This window comes from Apteryx rowi, unplaced genomic scaffold (genome assembly GCF_003343035.1).
Source record: "Apteryx rowi isolate R43461 unplaced genomic scaffold, aptRow1 scaffold_7, whole genome shotgun sequence".
NCBI classification, from domain to species: domain Eukaryota; kingdom Metazoa; phylum Chordata; class Aves; order Apterygiformes; family Apterygidae; genus Apteryx; species Apteryx rowi.
This window is the reverse complement of record NW_020450982.1, coordinates 3680697-3704454: the sequence shown is the minus strand read 5'-3', so window position 1 is coordinate 3704454 and position 23758 is coordinate 3680697. Positions and strand designations below refer to the sequence as shown.

General features: G+C 41.2%; 1 protein-coding gene across 1 annotated transcript in view; it reads right to left on the bottom strand.

Moving 5' to 3' along the window:
* Window positions 1-790: 790 nt before the first annotated feature.
* TRABD2B (TraB domain containing 2B) overlaps window positions 791-23758 on the bottom strand; it is a 302708-nt gene continuing 279740 nt past the window's right edge. Inside the window, exon 6 of the mRNA XM_026086667.1 lies at window positions 791-1828. Coding sequence (XP_025942452.1) covers window positions 1606-1828 — 223 coding nt within the window. The 3' untranslated portion in view covers window positions 791-1605. The remainder of the gene's footprint in view (window positions 1829-23758) is intronic.

The following is a 23758-nucleotide window of genomic DNA, read 5'->3' as shown; positions in this document are numbered from 1 at the left end:
GAGACCAAGCTTTAGGGCTGGTGGGAAAGTGACATGAAGGTTTTCTGTCAGACTGTTTTCAGTATTATTGTCATCATTATAATCTGAATTTTTTCATAAAGAAAAGAGTTTGCATACTAGTTTTCTGTTTTCTGAATCTTCTTTTCAACTAATATGTTTTCATCAAATATTTTGGATTTTTGTTTTGTAGATGACTTTTAGAAAAAAGACTATTTCAACCAAAAACTAATTTTCCATTTGAATCTCTTGTATCAAAAGGTGTTTTTCATYAAAGATGACCTGATGGGGAAGAAAAATCAACATGCTGTAATAAACACAGTAGCTTCTAAGCTGGATATGGCTTTTCCCACAGATGTTCTTCATCTCAGTCATGAAAAGAAGCTTCTTGGACAGGGAAAAAGCTTTTCAGTGAGTGTAAGCTGTCATAACTTTTCCATATAAGTCAACAGAGGTACCAGTCTACAAATGGAGGAACTTTCTGTATGTCTCCATGACATAGGGCTTAACTCAATACCTGCTGTCTTGAACAAGCCATAATTCAGCACTGACGTACCAGCTCAGCATCATAATACAAGATGAAGATGAATTTCTAGACATGTTCTGCCCTCCAGGTTGCCCATTTATATTAACATAATGGGAGCAAAGAAGTTTTACAGATATTAGCAGGATACTACGTTTTTATACCCAACAGACAAACCAAGTTTGAGTCTCATTTATGCTGGGGAAAGCTGTAGGGTTGTGTTTATATAAGAGAGGGAGAGAGAAGAATTACTCCAGTAGAATTATTACAGAAATTTTTATTAAGAAAAAGGTGTCTTAATTTGAGTTAGCTAATTARTCCCAGGGCAAAGAGGGAAATTGGTAATTTTGTGATAAGTTAAATAGTTGAGTTAAAGACAACAGGGGAACTTAAAGTGTTATCTTGACTAATGACTTACTAAGTCACATGAAAATAACTGGGATTTTAGGTTGTAGTAGCTAACTTGAGATAAGAATTCACCTATTTTGCTAATGCAAATAGGCCACAGAGAGCAGCATCTGTTTTATTCACTATAAGTTATGCTAGTTAGAAATAAAAAAAACAAAAACAAAATAAAGAACTTCAGCAGAAATGTACTTACTGGACAGCTGCTGTAGAAAGTAATGGTTAGAGAAACATATAAGCCATTCATTGGGTGTCAGTTCAGACACTTGCAGAGTTGTCAGTTAGAAAACAAATATAGAAATATTAATTTATCTGTTTCACCATCACTACTGATTAATAGGGATGTTATTAACATATACAACAAGAAAAAAATAAGTTTACCAGTCGAATAAATACATTTTTTCTTTTTCTTTTTTTCTTTATATGAACATGTATATTTTACAAAACCCCATAGCACTATGGGAAATAAAGATCCTTCTACAAAAAGAAGATGTAAGTCAGTGTTACAATAAAGCTTTAGAGTTTCAAAATGTATCTGGGCAAAGAGACAAAATCAGCTAGAAGGCACTACTGATTCACTGAGAAGGTTCAGTTTGTAAATGTTGTTGTCATAACCTCCAATTCTTTCATAAATTATCTCTCTTCTCTATTCCAAGGGATTGCACGTAATACTAATGTGGTCAGGAAGGCTGCAGTAGATTCAGAARAAAAGAAGCTATGGCCACACAGAAAGGAGAAGTTATTGATGGCCATAAAATGCTGGTTGAAGCTGAGCTTGTAGGCTGAGGCTGGGATGGGCGATCTGCACGTGGTTTCTGATCCAGCCGATTTGAAATCCAAATGGGTGGTTTGACTGTGATGTAGCCGTTGGTTATCCTGATATAGGAAGGCAATGTGGTGGTGCTAAAAGTAAACACAAGAGAAGGAAATTAAACAAGAAATCCTTTGTCTCTAGTCTGTGATCTGTCATTCTACATGGTAGTAACAATGACAAACAATAATTATATTATTTGCACACATTAGACATGGAGGGTAGATCTCCAAGGGCTAGTAAATGTGATGGTCTGGAAGCAAGGCCTGGTTCAGGAGGTCCTTCAGCTTCTGACTGCTGTAGACTATAACCAAAGGAGGGATCACTGCTGAAGTACTTAATCTCTTATCCTCTTTTCTTAAGCATCCACCACTGGCCAGCATCAGGAACTGGGATACAGATATCTTTGTGCTGACCCAGGATGACCCACTTTTTATATTCTTAGCTACATTCTTGCCACCAAAGATCTCAGAATTTGTCATGTCTCTTAGAGAGAAGAGCAACTGCCTGTTCTCATTGAGGTCCTTGGTGAAGGCAAACTACTGAGCTTGCAAGAGAGACAGGAGGGGAGCCTTGGGTGCTGCCTCTGACAACTGGATACAGGTTTGGATAAGGACAGAAGGCTAGAAGGGCCCACCTGGATGGATCCCTAATCTAGCCTCTTGCAGTCTCATTTGCCTTGGACTACATGTTTAGTCCTGGAAGGGCCACAAAACATGCACTTCCCCTGTTTAGAAGCCATAAAGAATTTTCCAGGATCCCCTTACAAAACTGATAGCCTTGAGTGCAGAAGATCAAGCAGCTTCATTTTTCCCCCCTGCCTTTAAGATATTTTGAATCAAAACACAATGCCAAAAACAGATTCAGTATGAATTTTCCCTGGCTATGGCTTTGGCTCAATAGTGGTGTGATTGCCTATTGATTGAAGCTTGAGTTAGTACTTGATCTGAATGTGCAGGTAGGAATTCATCCCAAGTCTCATGACGCTGAAGGTCAAAAAGGTCCACGTACACTTGATCTGGAAGTTCTAAGTTGTAATCTCCATTTCATAAAATGCTTCCATTGCACCCAATACTGGATAATCAATAATCCATCCATTGTCACAGAACAGCATAACTGAGCATGTAGAATGTGCAAGGTGGATTCTGGACTTAAGAGCAAGGCATTCTGCTTGAGAGCAAGGAGAAAAATGACAAGCTCCCCCAAAAGCAAGACATGACACTCAGATGAACAGACATGAACTGCAGATTCTCTGTGTTACTTTTAAAAAATCTTCCATAAGTGGATTTGGGGACACTGAAAATTATCCTTACATCATTTTTTGTGGGTTAAGAAGCAATGCAGTCCAATAAATATTTAGTTACAGTATCTGAGTTCCTGACCTTGGAGGAAAAGGACTACATCTTGCATAATATTAGATAAAAAGAACAATACCTTGCTCCAGATTCATGCACAGAAACAGAATTTAGTAGAAGTGAATGCTTTTGTCTTTTTCAGTCTAAGCAATAATAAAATGACACATGGCAGATGGTGATATTTAAGGTCATAGCTTTTAGGTCGGATGCTACAAAAGTGTAGAGTCGATCATAAATTGTCACAGGCACACAACATGTGAACAGACTGGTGTCCATCCAGAAAAAGGCACTGGTCAACATCATATCCAATGGACAATCATTGCACAAAAACTTAACCCCAGATTTTGGGATAATTCATTTCAGTACTTCCCTCATCCTTTATACTGTCGCCACATCTTCTGGGTGGGATAGTTGTTCTGTAGTTAGAAGTGATCTCAACTAATGTGCAATAAATTATAGTAAAAAGAAAAAGCGGTCTTTAAAACTAAAGGCATGGGAATTGCTTCATGGGAGCAGATAATCCATCTAACTAGTATTATGTCTTTGACAGTGAGAAGTGGTACATGTTCCAGGGAAATAAACTGCTGTAAATAGCGAAATCTGAAATCAAGTGATGCCAGAGAAAGCTCTTATCTAAATTCCTATAATGAGGGGTTGGTTTAGGTCTTTAATTGATGATACAAGACATTTAGCTTTAGAGCCTCTGCTATTGCATCAAGACCACTGCAGTCACATAATATAAAGAGTTGATCTCGGGTAAGCTAAGCCTGCTATTTCAAATCTGTCCAATGTTTTTGAGTGGTTAATTCAGTGCTGGCAGGAGTGATACCAGATAAGGGATTGTCTATTCTAGCTCCTGTAATATACGGAATATCAAGTATGAACTGCCTTCCCACAGTCAGTACAAAGCCATCATTAAAGCATACCTCTGTCAAAAACTAGGCACTACATGCTGTGAGTAATTCAACAGAAATGCAGTCATGTGCCCACTTTTGATGCAGATCTGATTTATCCTGTTGAGTGATATGGTAGTGCATAAATCCAGCAATAATGATGGTGGGATCACAACTTGTTTTTACCCTGCACCAGTCTTCCGTAATGTAAGTAAGTGTGAGTAGATGCTTCTGTAGCTCTGTAATATTTACTGACAATTACAATTTTTTGCTAACTGTTATAAAGGCCATGTCTTGCTACACAGATTCACATCTATAATACAGTTGTTACTTTCCAGGGCATATATTAATAAAAATATATCAAAATGATGATCAATAATTTTTATATTAAGTCTAGCTTAGTCTAAGCAGAGCTTTTCAAAGTACTCCATGGGAGTTAGGAGCCAAATAGAATGTCTGCAGTATTTGGGTGCTTGAGTCTGCAGGAAATTTCTGCATCAGAATCATAAAGATTAATAGCGCTCAGCTGTGATAAGAGTCAAAGACCAGTTTTCAGACATGATTTAGGCTCAGGTTGCACATTACGACATCTGTGATTACAAAAACTTCCTACAGAGCCCTGGGAGCTGGTTCTGCTAAAAGATAATCCAAAAGCAAGAGAAGAATCCTTCATTTTCAATTTTATTTTCAAATGGGTTAGCTTCCCCAATCTGGTTCATAATGCAACTGCTCAGCRTAGACACATCCAGTGCATGTGGTTCCAGGGCCATAATTAATGCTGTCAACTGKTTTTGCCACTTGGTGTTATCAAACCACAGCCTGAGATTTTCAGAAGCCTGCATATCAGSGAGACAAACTCCTGAATAGCCTACAGATAGATTTTTAAATATACTGAGGCGCTTTAAGAAGCCAGATGCATAGCTGCTTTTATGCTCTTGTGATCTTTATGTGAATATTTGCCACTTTACAGAACTACACAATTTAGCCCTAAATTAAATTTTAAACTGCAAGGAGGGTCTGGTTCTCAATTTCAATTTAAAAAAATGTTGCCAAAAATCCCTGTTGGTCTTGCAGTTTGGCTGTATTCTGCTCCTGACTCATTCTATGGGCTTGATCCTCCAGCGAAACTAAAATATCCATTGCACAGCAAACTGTCCTTTTTTGCACCTCGTGGAGGTATTGTGTGAGATGKCCGACAGGCGATGCAGGCTGGCTGGGGAATGCTTAAAAGGTGCATGAAGACATTCATCAGCCAGCTACCTCTAAGGGATTCCAAAAGCAGCCCTAAATCAACATTTTACATTTCTGTATGATGTGTTTCCACTTTCCAGTCAACTGCCAGGAGGATTTTGTTCCTTTTTGTTGATKTTTTTTCTCCCCTGGAAAAGATATTTTTTTTGAAAAGAAAACAATTTACTTAAATACCAGGGTTTCCTATAGAAAAAATTGAGAAGTGTTGACCATTCTTCAGTCAGTGAGGCTATTTTGGGTTTTCATCCCAAAACATTAGATTTCTATAAATGCTTCTTTGTTAATGTAGATATTGTTGGGGGGGGAGGGTTGTTTGTTTTTAAAAAAATCTTTAAGTGCTTTATGAGAGAAGAACAGTGTTTCCGTTAAGGTACTCAAGGCATGCTAATAGCAAATCAATCATATTTTGTCCATATTTCTTAAATATAACACTAGTTTTAGCACTTTAGCTTACTGCCAAGGCAGTTTAGAGATATTTAAAGAAAGAGAATGATCTCTTTTACCAAATGCTACAATCTCAGTGTAAAAACTTTGGTCCAAGTTTGTAGCTAGGCTTTTGCTACAGCAAATGGAGAGAGAAACCTCTCCACAAGGTGGTTCATCTCATTCCAGCATAGGTCTCTAAGTTGGTACTTACTGTGTCTGGGTGTCTTTCCCTTTCTATTGATTTTAGAGGGAGCCTAGACAGCCAGGTTATATTACAAGCTGATCTTACAGGTGGCCCAGGTGAGAGGAGATGACATCTCTAAACTCCCTCTGAGCGCACTTGCATGTGGACATAAAATCTTGTTGACCCTCAGACTTTCCCTAAGCCTGAAAGCAGAAGCAGAGTCCCTTGACCTCAACKGGAAACTTTCCATTGTCCTTAGGGAAGTTTTGATCATTCCTGAAATTTACACAAATAAATAATAATAAAAAAAAATGAATCACAGATCTCAGGGATAACAATCTAAATTATCATCACGCCTCCTCTTGSCAGCCCAGGATATTCCATGTTTGTCTTTTGGGTCTGATAAAAATAYCTTTAAAAAAAACATTACACATGGTTTGTGATGAACAGGCAACCACTGGCTCCACTGTTCAAATGCCTATTTTTTGCTTCTGTGTATGGGATTGTTTTAGAAATTTGGAAGACTCCAGRTATCTTTTAGCCAAATGACCTGCAGTATCATATTCATGAGCTTGTACTTTTGATCAGATAATAGGGCAGTTTTTCAAATCAGTGCATTAGTCATACATTGTCTTACCATCATTAGAACTTGTAAAACTCTCCCAAAAAACAGGGCCCCAGGCAAATGCTTTGTGAACAGACCCTACTGACTCCAATTACATGATGCAAGTCCTCTACACCGGGGGCACGTTGAAGCACCTTGATGAATAGGGAGCATTTTAAAATTGAAAAATAAAACAAACACGCATGCAACCCTTCGGGCGAATTCTGCTCTGGTTTGGCTTGTGAGGACTTTGCAAGGAATTTGCAAATAATTTTTGCTGTGACTCAGTTTATCCTTAAAAGCAGGGGCACATTTGACCACATGACACCACAGCAGAATCACAGAAGATAAAGCCAGGAGGGACCTTCCAGCCCATCTGTCCCAAAGACAGGAACAAGATCTAAACCCTTGCTGACATGTATGTCTAACCTCTTCTTCAAAAAACCTACAATAATAGCAATTCCAGAGTCTCTGCAGACATCTATTCCAGCATTTTACCAACCTTGACATCCAAAATTACTGCCTAATGTTTCACCAAATCTCCCTTGCTACAGTGTAAGTTCGTGACTTCTCCTGTCCCCATGGACAGGTTTATTCCTTTCCTCTTCTCAGCAGCCTTTCACATATTTTGAAGACTTAACCATGTTTCACTACTCAGTCTTCTCTCATTTAAACAGTGCCCTCAGCCTTCCTCCACAAGTCCTCATGTTCGTGCCCTCCAGCCTCTTTGCTCTTTTCTCCCCTGAGCCTTTCTAGTTGCTCCGTGTCTTCTCTGAAGTGCTGCCCGAACCTGGAAGCAGTATGTCTAGCTGAGATATTATCAGCCCTATACTTTGCACAGTCTCTATCCCTGCCTCTCTATCTGTAAAGCAAAAGAAAGCATATGAAAAGTTCTGACTCCGATTAGGAGTCACGTATCTCATATGCTACCTGTCTGTGATCTCTAGGAAGATTCACCACTTTTTTGCCTGTAAGTCTTTATGCTCCCTCCAACTCTTCTGAAGTTGATGGAAAATTGAATGTGCATTGAGGAAGTGAAGACTGGATGAATTACAGTGCTATTTCTATGCATTTTTAATCTGCTGCCATGTTTCAGTCCCAATATTGTTACTGTTCAGGGTGGAGGAAGTGTTTTTTAAAGCATAACTTCCAAAGTGTTTGGGGGATTTTTATGGATCAAAGGAGCTATATAAACACATGACAACTATTTCTAATAAATGTAAACAAGTGTGGACTCAGCCAGCCTTTCTTACAACAGCATCAGATGAAAGAAGCTTATCCGAACCATGTGCCAGCCTAGACTGATCCTTGAAAAAAGGCATTTTTCAGTGAAAAACCTAAAAAGCTAGTAAACTGGAATAAAATTTTTGAGTAAATACAATAATGACTGTTTTGCATTTGTGATTTGATGTTAACCTTATGATGGTTGGTTTTTTAAAATGATATTAAGCATATGCTTCCTGTTTCTTTTCAAACAAAATTTACCCTATTTTTTTCCTTTCATTTAATGAACAGATGTGAAAGGAGTTGATCACATTATTTTTCTGGTGATCAGAAATAATGTCCTGCCAGTGAAGACAATTATTCTTGTAACTAACCAGCCCTATTTGTGTCACCAAAAGTTATTAGTCAAAACTTGAAAAAAACATCTGCTTAAAGCACTGGGACCAACCAGTTGCATTGTGTAAACTAGCTGGTTGGCAAGAAGTCTGACCACACTTCTGAAAAAAAAAAGAATAGGTAATGAACCTAGAGGAAAAAAGTGCAAGCTGGAAGGAAAAGAGAAGCACACTAAAAAAAAAAAAAAAAAATCACACTAGAATTAAGTTAGAAAGTTTTAACTGTGAAGACCCTTAGAGTAACTTCTTAAAGGGAATGYAGCATCTCCATCTCCTGAAATTTTCAGATTAGGATTTGATGCTTCTGAAAGGAATTCTTTCATTCAGCACAGGTTGTAATTCCTCAAGATTTATATCTCTTCTTCACTGCCTTCCTTATGAACACTATTCTTGAAGCCTGGGGGATCAATCCTGCAAGGTGCTGAGTCTCCTGGTCCCAAACGAGCAGGACACTAAGCACTACAAGCACATGAATGGTTCCAGTGAGGGTAGTATTCGCATACCTACAACTCAGCACATGCTAAAGCCCTTTGTGGGATCAAGGCCAAGAGGCTCATGCTTTCACAAGGTTCAGTTCATTAAAAAAAAATAAAAATCCAACCTGGATCTGATTAAGGAATCCGGTTTTGGTCCAGAGGAGGCCACTACTCATTCGCAGTAGTATAGTAACTGCCTTTGCATGTCTGAATGAGTGAGCAATATCACTCAYTGGTTTCTGGCCAACGGAGAAGACAGGGGATGTGCCAAATAAGAGCCTTATCTCTATTATTTTCTATTTGCCTCAAGGTTATTGGGAGTCCAGATCTCTGGCCACTTTCCACACTACAAGAATCCCCACTSTCCGCAAGCAGCGCTGTGTCAGACCAACAGAGCCACACTTGCAGCCACGCTATTGATAGAGGGTTCAGGCAACAACATTGGGAGCCTTTCAACAACCTGCCGCTGTTGATAAGAGCTTTCCTTTCGAAAAGACGCAAATGGGAACCACATTCCCACCTGAAAGGAACTTTGAGCTCTGATCCAGCTTTATTTCAGCATCCTGGCTGCTCCAGAGACTGACAGCAAGCAATTCCCCTCCTTGAAGCGGGCACTTGTGAGCCTCTGACCCACATGCAGAAGCAAAGGGCAGGATGTGCCTGCTGATAGCAGTCTATTTATTCCCTCAGCCCTGCTCTTTGTTATGGCCATGTCTGCCACAGCTTATCTGCAGGAGAAAGAAGAGGGTACAGAAGGGAATGAGGGAAGAGGAAGCACAGGTTTCACAAGGAAATGGCTCTGAAAGGACAGAAAGCACAAGCATGCCAGGACTCTGAGTCGTTCTGCTGACGTGTGCTTAACACGTGGCAGAGTGTGGCACCAGTGGCAGGGTGCACCTTGGGAACCAGGCCCTGAGGCAGGGAGCAGGACRCTGCACACAACGATGGGGCACTTGGAGGCAAAGGGAAGCAACACGAGGCATCTTTGCCTCCCGAACAGGCAGGACCAAAGCTGTTAGCAGAAGCTGCAAAAGGTGCCACCAATGAGAATCATGCAGCATCCTTTAGAAGCCCTTGGCATTAACAGGGTTCAAAGGGTGGGATTAATTGTAGCTATATCAGATTCAGGCATGTAGTCTGAGGTATTCATCTGTGTTAGCTCTATAGTTTGTGAAGAATGAGAGGTCTCCAGAGGACAATCCATCCCTCCCAAAGGCATGTCTCCAAGGTAGGTGAGATGAGCTGTTTTCTGAAGATCTCTATCTATCTCTGAAATTCAGGTCTTCTGAATCCCGGCCAAGTTCCTATCCCAGTAAGGGCTTTGACTGGTAAGGATCGGTTAATGTAGTCTTTCCTAAACTGGGATGGGGCTGCAGGGTGGGAAAGAGGAAACTGCTGATTCTGCAGCACATAAAGCAGCGTCTGGCTGAGATGCAGCTCCCCTCCCCGGTCCTAGGGGCCCGCCTGCAACAGCCCCCCGACACGGCACAGCAGTGGCACAGGCCTGCGAAGCTGCGGCATGTCCCTTTTACTTCAGGGCTCAGTCCTAGGGACCTCTGGGGTTTGACAAGAAGGAGGAGATGGTGGCTCACACGGCCCAGCAGCTCCAGGGAGGCCACACTGGCGTAAGCAGGAGGCTCAACTTCCAATTGCAGATCAAATGCCTCTGGCCCAGTTTCGGACCCCTCTCTGGATGGGCAGCAGGCTAGGGGCCCGGAGACTTGCTTCTCATCCCTGTGTCACCCACGGATGAACCGTYGAAACCTGATTAAATCACTTTGCTTCTGTTTCTCCCCCGGCTCTGATCTGAGCCAAGACCTTAAAGTGTTACTGTGACACCACCAGCGTTAACTGAACGCGAAGCATTTCACAGGCTCTCTCAGAGATTTGCAGCTCCCAGCTGCCCACACCACCTGGAAAATACCTTCGTGATGACAAATTTGGCCCTGGAGCCAAGCACCCAAGAGAAGAGAGTTACATTTACTTGCAGCACAGCTGAATGCTACAGAGAAATCCTAAAACGCAGAGCACCTTTCAGGTCACTGATGGGAAACTGCTAAAGCCACGTGTGTCTGTGACATGGGGCCAGAGGAGGGGATGGGGCTGGGACAGGAAGGGCCTGGGCCTCTCTCACAGAGGTGGTGAGGATTGCCATGATGGAGACTAGGGGAAAGAGGAGGAAAGAAGCTTTCTGCCACAGTGACGCAGCCTGTGTGTCTCCTGGGCATGGGGATGGAGCGGTGGGAAGTGGGCTGCAGGGATGGGTTTAGCAGGTATGTTGGGAACATATTAGAAACACGTCCTGCACAGCCCAACTTTTCTGTGGCCTCCTTTTCTGAACCAAACTTCCAGCGTATGGGGAAGCTTCTTGCACCTCATGGTCAGGTTGAGCTTCCCCCATCCCAAGAGGAGACTGTGTAGATTCCTGTTCAACCCTCTGCCCTGAAATACCTCAGGAAAACCCTGCAAGCATCTCACCCCCAAATCCTGCACCCACACATGTGTCAGTGGGAGAATCAGGCCCACCACTCCTTTTCAGACAACTGTAGAATGGTGTAAAAACACAGAACGCTGTAAAAACCAATAACCTTTGAAGCACACCCTCTGAGTAATTACCCCATTCCCATCTAATGACTTAAAGATGTTATATTCCTCTCTGATTTGGCAACAACAAAGATTTCAACCTTATTAAAACCAGCCTGTCAGGAAACTACATGTCATCCTTAAAAAAGAAAAGGAAAAAAAAGAAATGAAATTCTTTAAAATCCCTGTGAACAATAATTCAAGATACTGTAGCTGAAGAACCATGATTTGTTGTAGAGTGTCTGGGTGGTCCTGAGGCAGGAGATGACAACATTAGCTCTTTCCTTTGCCCTTTTAAGCAATGCTTTGATGATTCTCTAATATCCTAAGCGTATCCCCCAGTGATTTTGTCCTGGGACGAGGCAATCACAGAGCTGGGATAATGCATCCCAGTTTTACCCAGGGCCTCGCCCTTGCTAACATGGGATACTTCAGAGCCCTTTGTTTCGCCAATTGTGTACAGACATCTGAGCCAGGGTGTCTTTAAGAGAGAGTCTAAATAGTCTAAATAGTGATGTGGGCTCAAAAACATCCACATCCACATCCACATCCACATCCACATCCACAAACTCGTCCTTACTCTCTGCACACATCTGGTTGTGTACCTGATTTCTATGTGCAATTACTGCACTCATAATCATGGTTCAAATAACCAAATACTTATTTCACTGGTCATTGGAAAGATAATGATCATAGTTATTATAGCCAAAGTAAGCAAAAACATCAAGGGTGCACACACAGATGACCTTAGTATTGTAAAAATCTCACCAGTGATGTCATATTCCAAATTTTTGGGACAACCAGCCGGCATACAAAATGTAAAGGGAAATGCAGTGGGTTTTTCATTTGCTGGGGCCTGCAGTCAGGTGGTTTTGAACCAAATCCCAAACATGAGCTGAATATATGCCTTTTGTCCACATTTTGCAAACTGGCTGATCTCACTAAAACAGCCCCCGCCAAAACAATTCACATTTTTCAGGTGGTCAAAATCATAATCCACATTTTATGTCTTGGGCTCAACCTTTCAATTAATTAGAAACAGAGTGAGGAGGTCTGCCCTCTGCTTTGCAGGCTCAAGTGTTTGTTTGGTATTGTGTGGGCCCTATGGCTCAAATATTTTTTGCAGATGCACAGCATTAACCATGCATGTTTAGATGTGCTTAGGGAACACATACATTCATAGAGATGTATATATTTGACCTTGTCACTTTCTTGTTAAACACTGTAAAAGATATCGACTTTCCCCTCCAGATTTTAAAATGATTTAGAATAGCCAGTGCTGGGGAAATACCTAAAACATCCTGTCAAATTAGGTATTTTCTCCAAGACTGTTCTCTAAGACACACAATTATTTCAGCTAAGAAGATGCCTGTGCAATGTATTAAGGAACAGAACGAACAACCAAAATATAAACTGGCTTAAATGGATGTCCAATGTACTGCATTTTTCCATTTGATTTTAATTTTCTTTTTCCTTCTCCCTGTTCTTTTTCCATCTCYGTGTAGCAGTTTTTCTCTCCGCTTAGTCTGTATCACATTTTTCTCTCTAATTCATTGGGCTTCCKTTCCTGCTCATTGCTTGTATTTTTCCAGAGTCTCTCTTAATAAGAATAATTAAGGTTGGGTCAGATCTTTGAACCTGTTATTCAGAGCAGTATTGAATTCAAGCTTGTTCCGTTGAACAAAAGCACTGGCTTCTTTTTCTTTCCAACAGACTCACTCTTGAAATAAAGAAGGTTCATAGGGCGTATCTACCAGGCAGAAATGCGAAGAACATTAAATTGCTGGATTGCCCACAAGGCTTGTGCTTCTTTCTGCTTCTTATAAAGCAACTATGGTAATACCAGCCACAGCATAACATCTCCCTCTCCAAACACGTGCAAAGCAAAGTACCCCCTTGGAAGCCTGGAGATGCCACTGCTGTCTCACAAAAAGCCCCTCGACGGCCTGAGGGGCTGGAAAGGCTGCAAAAGCTTTCCCTGCCGGTGTCACAACCAGGACCCTAAAGCGTGTCCATAGAACTGAGCCAAAGAATTTGTGTGCATGGGCTGAACCATTGCTCTCCCTGATAGGGCTATGTGAGGCATCCTAGACATTCAGCAGCTCACGAGAAACAGACTTGGCTCCCTTGTTTTCCAACTTAATGGGCTCTTATCACAGGTATAATGCTCACTTTGTTCACTTAAGTTTTTCAGGAATTGTAAAGAGGAGATGCGAGTGAAATCGGAATTTGGCCTGGCATTTTCATAATTGCAGGAACCCGGCCTTTATAGTATTAAAACCATATGAATTTAAATAAATCCTACTTGTCCTTCACCCCAGTGAGCAACTGGACTTAGACCAYAGCTGCCCTTTGGGGTCTGGCTGGGTTTCAGCATGCCACGCAGCCTGTGTTGCTGGGCGCGCTGGGGAATCAGATTGCCTCTCCTGTTTCGTTCTGCAGTGAATCTGCCTTCTACGATAAACCTACTATCACAGTCTAACCATGGCTGAACCCACTGTTAGAAACCAACTGCCCACCACAACAGTAATGTCATCTTCTTCTCTGTCATACTTTTTTTTCTCTTAAATTCACAGGGCTGGAAGCTCACTACTCAGAAGAATAGTAGAACCAGAAAAAAACCACAGGTCCTTTGACTGCTTTATCTACAARATCACAGGGCCTTGAAAACAGCTGTGTTTCTCCATCTTGGTTTGCCATTTCCCATCTTTAAGGAAAAAAAATAATACCCCAAAACAACAGCAAAACACCAGGATGATGTTGCAGGACTGTGAATAAAAATTCAACTTTCATATACCATGGGTTGATCACCTGAACATTTGTACTCCTTCCTTCTCATTCGAAACCTTTTTCTTTTCCTTTGGGCTAGCTTTGACAGTTTTGCCAGCGCATTTCTACAGAGTTTTAAAGAGATTTCTTTTTCTTTATGGTAGCCCAAGTGCCTTCACTGGGAAATGAAGTCCCCTCTAAAGAAGAGAATAATACCCACATTTGGCTATTTGAACAGTACTGTGGGCTCTACATGGTGGACACAAATTTTGGAGTCTAAATGTGGAGCTGACTCATCCCCACACACGCTCGTTTTAGTGAAAACACAACACTTGCTAAAGGAGAACCTCATTTTGCATCAAGTACTGGGATTTAGGGGGAGCAGGTGCTTTACTACGTACTTCTGCATTTAAGAAATCCAACTCACCCAGGGCATAAGTCCACTCAGCACTTCTTCAGGTGTCTGGAACTGCAGCCAGCCTTGTAAGCTTAACACATGCCACGCTCTCTTCATCCACCCCAAACAGCAGGGTAAAAGTGCTACTGTGCATTGAATTTTCTTTGACTCTTAAACAAGACAACTTATTTTTCAGCTGAGTGAAAGTGAAGAGTTTTGTAGAGCTGTGTTAAAGTGCATTTCAGATTTAGATGAATTCCATTTACTTAAGGGTACTGACTGCATTTTCCATTCTTATCTGCTTGATAGGAGACAGAAATACAGCTTTCTTTTTTTGTCTGTGATAGAGAATATGCCATGAAGAGTCATAGTTAAAGGCTCCAAGAAGCCAATTCTCAGAACATCTGGCTAGTGAAAGCCCTGGATATGGAAAATATAAATGTCAAGGCTCATATTTATAAATTGGAAGGGCCATCACAACATCTGCTAACAAGCTTTCTTCCAGAGCCCATTTGCTGTACATGGTTATTCAGAGGCAACAATAAACATGCGCATGGATCACATGCACGGTCTGCCCTTTCTTTCAGTCGCTGAAGGAACACACACTCCACTAACACACAAATGCTCTGTTCTCACAACACAGAAATACAAGTGTTTGCAAACCTCACAGCAAAGCCTCTTGCACACCAGATCACAGTGGGATACACTGCTGAAACAGATGAAAAATAGCCTGAGAAAAAGCCTTGCATTAACACACAAGGCAGTCAAACTCATTTAGTGTTAACTCTTTCAGTGGAATAAGTCCCCTCCCTCTTTTTTGTCCCTCTCGACAGGAGACAGTTTGTGCTACAGGTCCAATCCTGAACCCTAATTTTTATTATTGCGTGGTTGTGGATGGGACTCTCAGGACTTAAATAGGGTCTAATTCATTCAATTGTGGTAGCTTAATATCAACATTAAAACAAGCTGTAGGTAAAATAAACTTACTTCCCCATTTATACCCTCAGGCAACTTTCCTCCAGCTTGGTGCCAACTGTAAGTGCATTTCTGACCCTTGAGAAATAAAAAATTGAATCCAATGCATAAGCATAAAGGTTTTGCTAATGACTTCATTATTGTAGGCGTCTAGACCACAGTTCACAGGGGCAAAGGTTAAACCCACGTTGCATAAAGAGTAGCCCTGAATTTCCTTTATGGACCGTCCTGGCAACAGGACCTCAATACGGTCACGGCGAATGCAGGCCCCAAGCACTCCCGGCATGGGCCACGCTCACAGAGACTGTCCAAGAGGCAGCCAAGTTGTCAAGAGGAGGAAGAGCGTCATGAGAAAGAGCATGGATTTCTTTATGATGACCATGAATTTACCAATGAATAATTACAGCCAATGCTGCCTGTCTTGCCCAGTCAGCCTTGTGCTTGGCTGCACATGTAGCCATGAGAAAAAGGCAGAAAAGCAAAGAAAAAGAAATAACRTGGACAGGAGTTACCTCCTAATCAAAAAAGATAAAAGAACGATGCCTAGCTATGCACACTGCTGCAGTTAACAGTAAGGCCAGGTTACAAAGACGTGCCAGTCACTAGTAAGACACGCTCCTGTCCCAAAGAGCTTCAGCTGAAGGTTGTAGGCTCCAAAAGCCCACATTTTCATGGACGTGGATCACAGAGCAAAGCACAATGCTTGTAGGATCACAGCCTCTTGAGGGGTGAACTCAGAGAGCCGGAGCCAAGGCCCCTGGTGCAGAGATCTGGGGATGAAGATGAAGATGGTGGAGGCTGATGGCTGGCTTGAGGAGGGATGCCATTTTATTGTTTGGTCCAGGGTCCACACCAGCTGCATGCAGCCAGAGCTAAACAGGGCAGGTAGAAAAAGGGTAGGAGAAAGGAAGAAAATTTAAGCAGAAAAGGGGGAATCACGGAATAGAAAAATTAACAGTTTGCTCAAGATCAAGAGAAGTCTTGGCACTGGGTGAGGAAATGAGATGACACTGGCTGAGAAACAGTGTAATAAAAGGGGATGTGCATCACTTAGGAAGTGCTAGTGAGGAGATTATCATAACTCAGCAGCTGCTCGTTCTTGAAATTGAATCCTAAGCAAACATTTTATTTGTGCTACATCAGACAGATCTTAAGTGGCTTAACAATGCTTGTCAGTGATCGGGATATGTTCAGCCCAAGTCAGAAACACACCAAAACTGTGCAGATATAAATATATAATACGGATTACCTTTATTCAGCATGTGCCAGTTGAAACATAGAAAACAAGAAAGGAAGAGCTATCTCTTAATAGGTTCCATAAAACATCTTGCACTGTATTTTCAATCCTAATCAGCATTGAGGAGAACGGACCAGAAAGTGTTCTTGGATATCCAGTGCTGAAAAATACCTCATTGCTCAAAAATCTTAGCTTTTGTGTGCTCCAATTTTGTTATTTGCACTCATTCAAAAATATGGATTTAATATTCACGATGGATTCAAATTTCATGAAATTCATTAAAATAAAATACCTAAAGCATTACCAATAAAAAATTTAGTTTCACGAAAGAAAACTGAAATCTATGTACAAATCACCTATTTCAAAGAGACTTCAGTGTTCTTTATCTCTAATGATTTTATTTTCATGTGTTTATAACTTTCACTAGAGTACATGTACTGCTTCATAGTATAGTTCATACTGATGATGAGACGCTCAAATGATAGTGAAGATAAATATGCAAGGCTTTTGCTTATTTTTTTTGAAGTTCATCAATCTGTGTTTGTTTCATCACCTATTAACTGCACATTATAGAGAACAAGGAAAATTCAGTGGTGTAAACCCAACAGAATGAAGAAAACAAATATATCTTTTTGTAAATCTAGCAGGTGAAATTGTTGCTGCACATCTTTTCAGCCCCATCTGCAGAATAACAAATTAAATCTTTGGCTTTACAAGGTGAAGGAAGTTATCACTCACAGCTAGCTGACAGGGAGAGTCTATTAGCATGGACACACTAGAGTTTTGGACACAAATGACAGGATTCCCATTCCTTATTGCAATGCATGAGAGAATTCTGTGCTGAGCGCATGTTTCACAGTTTTAATTAATACATTCTGTGCACTTTGACCAACCTGTTAATCCAAGAAGCCTCAATAAAARACATCTAGAGACAGACAATATGTCATCACTGTATCATATGTTAGAGTCAGGAGATTTATCTCTTATTTATATTGCATTGAGTTATACTGTGCTGTCACTTTATTTCCACTGGAGGGCTTGTGTACTTAGGGCTCTGCAAAGGGCAGCAGGAGAGAGGTGCCAACACCGGTGCTTGTTTAAAGGAGGCATCAAGACATCTGCTCATCTTAATGGGGATGAAATGGAAACAGTAAGAAACTAAGAAGGGAAAAATGCAGCATTCCCCAAGCTTTGCTCTCTGCTCAGGAGGAGCTGAGACCCCTTTCACAGAAGCAAGGCTGAACGTTTGAGAGAAGCATGAAATGTGAGGAGAGAGAAGGACCAACTGACATATTGCTTCAGCGCCCAGAATGTCTTCTTATGACACCCTGTATATCCACCTGAGCTCATGGAAAATCGGGCAAGCTAAGAGTAGATTTTAGGCCAGTTCAACAGCTTCCTCAGAGTAATTGGGAGGGAGAATTTGTCTGTGAGATTTTTTGAGACCACTCTGCACGGCAGAAGGTTCTTGTATCTGGGCTGTCAATCTCTGAGATTTTTTCTGATGAATAGATGTTTCTACTCCATGCCCTGGAGATTTGAGGCAATCACTGAAAGGGGCTGTGACCATGAAAGCTTCCTGAGAAGAAAATCCTGCCAGGAGAACTGTGAAGGAAATGGTAGACAGAAGTGCTGGAGAAAAGCCAAAGGGGCACACAACACAGTTAAGCCCCAAACAGCAATAAGAGACAGGCATGCTCCATCTCTCTGTCCTCTTGGAAGGTACAGAACAGATGTAACCCAGGTGACATGAACCCCAGAGGATTTCCCCATCGTGAAGGGAATATCCAGGCCACGCAGAGTGAAAAGCTCAGCTCACCAGCCCTGCAGCCAGGACAAGGGGCGAGGTTGAGAGGCATGCCCTGCAAAACAGGCATGACACGGGAAAGAAGGTGTGTCTTCAGTGCACCTACACTCCTGCTATTGCTAGCTACTGGAATGGTCTCTCTGGGAGGCAGGTACACCATAACAAGTCAGAAAGATCCTGAAGTTACTTTCTAATATTTGGCCTTTAGACAAGGTTACTGAATACTGGACAAAAACAATGGTGGCTACTTTCTCTGCTGAGTGGAGTAGTGAGAAATTACACTCCTCCCTTGTATGCAGCGGTAGGTAGGCGGTCTTTGAGCAGTATCCTTAGTCAAGAGGCGGTAGAGTACTTTAAACAAACAAGGCCCCAGTGATGGAAATTTCAATCTCAAAGCTACCATATGGAGGGAAATCATCTGACCACAATTTACCTGTTAGACTTCAAAAGTGTCTAGGTCTCCTCTAAAGAAAAGCAGTCTTTTCTTTAATGAAGTTAAGTACTGTATTTCAGCACCGTGTGTTGTGAAAAGGAAGCAATTTGGATTCATTTACTGAAATTTACCTTTCAGATGCAGTTAAGTGAAATTAAAAGTTTGTCTGAGTTGACAGCGTTCTGTTTTCCATCACTGCATTGTCTTGAAAGAAAGGATAACAGGCTAAGTGCTTAAATTCCATCCAAACTGATAAGGTTCACTCTATACCAGCACACTTCGTGTAGTTTATTACACATTGTCTCCCTTCATCCATCACTGGCTTAACTTTTTTGCCTAAAGTAACCATTGCTTCTAAAAGAAATTGATATTTGTGATGTTACTGCATTCATCTGAGGTTGAATAGTCAGCACCAGGCTATCAGAGAAATGCCACTTCCAATTACAAGAGGAATTCATTTCATTTTCCACTAATGGTAGGCTTTGCAGGGCCAAAATTAAATCTGGGACAAGAATCTCTTTTTCTCTCTTCTGATAGCAGCTCTTCTCCTCRAACCTCTTTTCTCTGCAAGTGAAGCTTCTGTGTGCCCTTAGTGCCTTCCCAAATGCCATCTCTGCCCAGATCTCTTTCCCGGTGGTGGGAATTAACCCAGTTTTGCCCCTTATGCCCTCTCTAATTCTTTCTTCTCACCACTTCATTTCTCTCTTTCACATGCCACAGAGGACAGAGGTCCTTCCAACCCTCACACCTCCTGAAATACCCTCCCAACTACTAACTCTCCTCYCTCTCTTTTCCCAAGGAGCTTTTCTCCTGTCCTGCCATATTGCCCATGGGAGCTTCAATGCTCCCACTCCATTTGCGAGAGGTTCTCTGTTGTTTTGGATTATTTTTGCTYGTACTCTCAAACTGCTTGCCCAATAGAACTAAGGTGTGATACTGATTTGGCCTTCACTAACTACTCAGAAATATCAGGGACATGTCTCCGTTCTTTCAATTTACTTAACAGCTCATCATAAAACTCCAGTGAATGATCTGTAATTAATTACATATATTACAAGGAGAAGCTTGGCTAACACAGTGTCAACAGGAACAATAACACACACTGTATTCCAGGCTGCAGCCTTCCAGCTCAAGGATTTTGCCTGCTCTCCCTTCTGCCCCAGCTGGCTTTCGCTACAGGAGCTAGCTAGTGTTTTAGTTTTGTCTAAGTCCAAATTCCTCCCAGAGAAAGACTCCAGGTCTGAACATTTCTGCAAAAGCAAATAGTTAAAAAAAAGTCTCACTACTTGAAATCACCATTTCATTTTTGACAAATAATTTCAAACACAAACTATAGCCAGGCAGAAYGTTTTTATGTTGTTTAGATTTTGGGAGGAGGAGGCAGAAGAGAGAGGAAACCACACATTTCATCAGCATTTTTTATTTTTTGAATAGCCTTCACTGAATTGTTCAGTGTAGCTGTTTACCCAGGAGATCAGCAAATCTTAGCTCTGTCAGAGACAGCAGAAGCCTTCTCATCCTCCACAGTGGTACTAACCTTCAAACACACAAATCTAAACACAGTCCACCCAGGGGTGCCAACTCAAATGCCTCAGCTGTTAAGACAGAACAGAAGGACAATCTCCAAGGTATAACTGAAAGTAAATACTAATAATGATGTGTGACATTAAATGATGACTCATTTTTCATGAGACCATTTCAGATTGTAGCTATAACCTCAGAGCAGACCAGAAAGACTGTGTGAACTGAAGTCTTAGTGGAACCATTAATTATGGATTTCCTGGCTTTTATAGGCTAGAGTCAGACCTTTGATGTTCCTTCAAGATTGTTCTCCTGTGTTCATTTCCTTTGTTTCTGTGTTGGTAGCTTAAAAAAACACCCTAAGATTTCCATGGGAGTGTATGAGATAGCCTGGTAATCCATAGTCCATAAAAGCCCTGCAATTCATGGCTCAAAATGTCCTCTAATCCACTGTCAATAAAGCTTTGGAAAAGAGCTGTATGAACCACAGTGATTTCACAGTTCAATGAGGTTCATACAAGAACCAATAATCTGGTTTAAATTCACCTGGATTTGTCCTCCACCTGTATATTTCTCTTTGACTTTCCAGGTTGAAAGGCAGCTGAAACAGCTGAATTTTGAAGACCTTGCATGGAAACAATGATTTTTATACAGCTTACACCAAAAAAACTGTAACAATGACCCGAATCCCTCTACACTTAATGCTCCACTTTGTCTCAAACATGGACTAGCCAAGTTCCAGGTGAAAACAGGTGAGTTAGGAAACATCTATGAATTGGGAGAAGAACCCTTTGGAAACACTGGGCCATAGTCCAAAATAGGACAATATCCATACAGCTCAGTTCATCCAGCCTGTCTTTCCATATTGAACAGGAAGGTGTCCAATTGGAACACATGCAAATGCACAGTGGATTTGCAGGATAAGCCAGAGTGCAAATTTCTAGTGCATCGCTTATCATTCAAGAACGATGTGTGTTTACAGTCCCACTGCTGCGTACCAGCACAGTATTGTGGGGTAGGCAACACAACCTGAGTTCACATGCTTCTCTCCTGCACAGGTAWCTTACTCCTTTGTCCATATCATTAGTCACCCTAGCTGTATCTTCCCAAGATTGATCACGCTACAAAGTCTGGTGACATGCACAGATCTCTGCTCTATCCTTGCCAGTCAGAAAGGAAACAGAGAGTACACACGGTTTATTGCCTTGCGCAACGTCCAGCTTGCAATTAATGCTGATGAAACGCAACTGCCAAAAGCACAATATGCAGCAGCTGGTTTATGAAAATTGAGACCCCATCCAATTTATGGGGAAACCAGAGCTGGTTGCGAGTCTCTGATTTTAGCTGAACGGTTTGTAATTTTTGTTTTGTTTTGTTTCCAGGAAAACACCAGAAGTTACTCCAGAACTGTAGAAGCACTAAAACCATCTGCAAGCACTAAGGCAGATTTCCCTTCTTCCAGCCTTTCCTCATTTCTAGAGCTCTGATCTCCCACTAATATCTCCCTGGGATCTTTCAGCAAGGCAAGCGACACACAGAGTCTGGTTCATCACTAGCTTGGTGAGAGCGGAAACTGATGTTTCCCCATCCCAATCTCCATTCTTWTTAATGGGAGTAAAGGAATAAAAGGTTTTGATTCAGATGAGATCCCAAAGGAGTACAGAACAAAAATAATTTAACTCTAACCTGGGGAACTATGCTTTTAAAGACTTTCCTAGGAACATTTCATATTGAAATAAAAACAAAAAGCCCAGAAAGCTATGCAAGTACCATTTCTTTAAGTTCCCAGCTGCGTAGTTCCATAACCATATCATATCAGACCCCATATCTTCTCTGGATAGACAAGATGGGGGCAAGAGGAATGTGGCTAAAGTCCAGGCTCCCATCAGATCTGGCTATTTAAGAGCCTTACTTGCATTACAAACACTGCGAGCTGGGCCAGACACTGTTGTGAAATGCTGGGGCCTCGTGGGACACCACGGCTTGGTATCCCCCAGGTGGGAGAAGGATAGAAAAGTCCCTCATCTCTGAGGCAGTGAAGGATGAAATGCCTTTTAACTCATGCTTTTAGGTTTTCTGGGGAGAGGATCCAACCACAGAACAAATTTTTAAAAGAGAACAGATGAATCCAGAATCTGATTCTTACCAAAGGTGGCATTAACCTCAGAAAAAGCCTTAGTATATTAAGATTAATATTCACCACTGTAATAACCCTTACACCAAATGCACACAACAAAAAAGAATACAATAAACTACAATGCCAATGAAGCAACGGCCTCTTTAATAAAAAATATAATGAAAAAATCCCAGAACACAAATAAATAAAGAGTTCTTTCCACAGCAAAGGGAGAAGCCTCTGAGAGACTTGGACTCATTTTACTTGCAAAGCATTTAGATGCTACAAAAATGGGAATAAGAATAAAGCCCAAACAGAGATAATAATTACATGCATAGGTAAGCAGTGAGTTTCCAACCGATTATTTTAATTCTTTCACTTGTTAGTAGACCCATAAACACCTTGCCTGTTTATCCTCCCTTGTCCATGACTTTGCCTGGATAACTGCACTTAGAGCTTACCCGATTTTAGAGATTGATAATAAAACAGACAGGCATCCTAGAGGCACACGTCAAGATCACTGGTCAAACATGAAGGCCCAGATTCACCTTCTTACTCTAACACTAAATGGAAGTTTTTAATCTCAGACCAAGATCTGAATTGCCATGAAAATGTGGCTATCCTTGTTTTCTTCACATACAGGCCTGTATTAAATACTTCATTTTGGGCAGGATAAATTTGGTCTTTGGCAAATAGATGTCATATTGCTGCTACCTAGCTGATGTAGAGAATAAAAATGAACAAGCAGAATGGTGAGTTAGAGGGATTTGCAAAACAGCTCTAAATAATGCATACTCTATAATGTGACCTAATCTAAAGAAATAAGGGACAGTCATTTTATGGTGTAGGAAGAAGACTGAGAGCTGGGAAACAGAAGTTCGATACTTGGTGATATCACAAGTTTTACCCATGACCTTAGCTTTAATTTGCCCATGCCTCAGTTTCCCAAGTGTAACATATAGTAATCAGTATTTCCCTTCTCCAGAGTGTACTCTGATTCTTACAAGTGACATGCCCTAATCCTGCTGTAACAAGATAGAGATATAGTTAGACAGACAGAAAGACATATATGCACACACACACAAACGTTACACTCAGAATGTCTCAATTTGACTGTTGTTTTCAAGGCACTGGGGCTGTCTGAAATGTTAGAAAATGTCAACACCAGAATACAAGCAGGAAGACACAAGTCAAAAACGCCAGAATTTGAAGAGCTCCCAGAAATATTCTAAATGGTTGGAAAAATAGGTCTTTGGTCTGAAAACTGACAGTAAAGATCGGAAAATAATTTTTGGAAGAAAGAGGGCAAACACAGAATATTTTTCCCTTATCATTTTTTCTATTTTCACTCTAATAACTCTTTGTTTTTGAATATT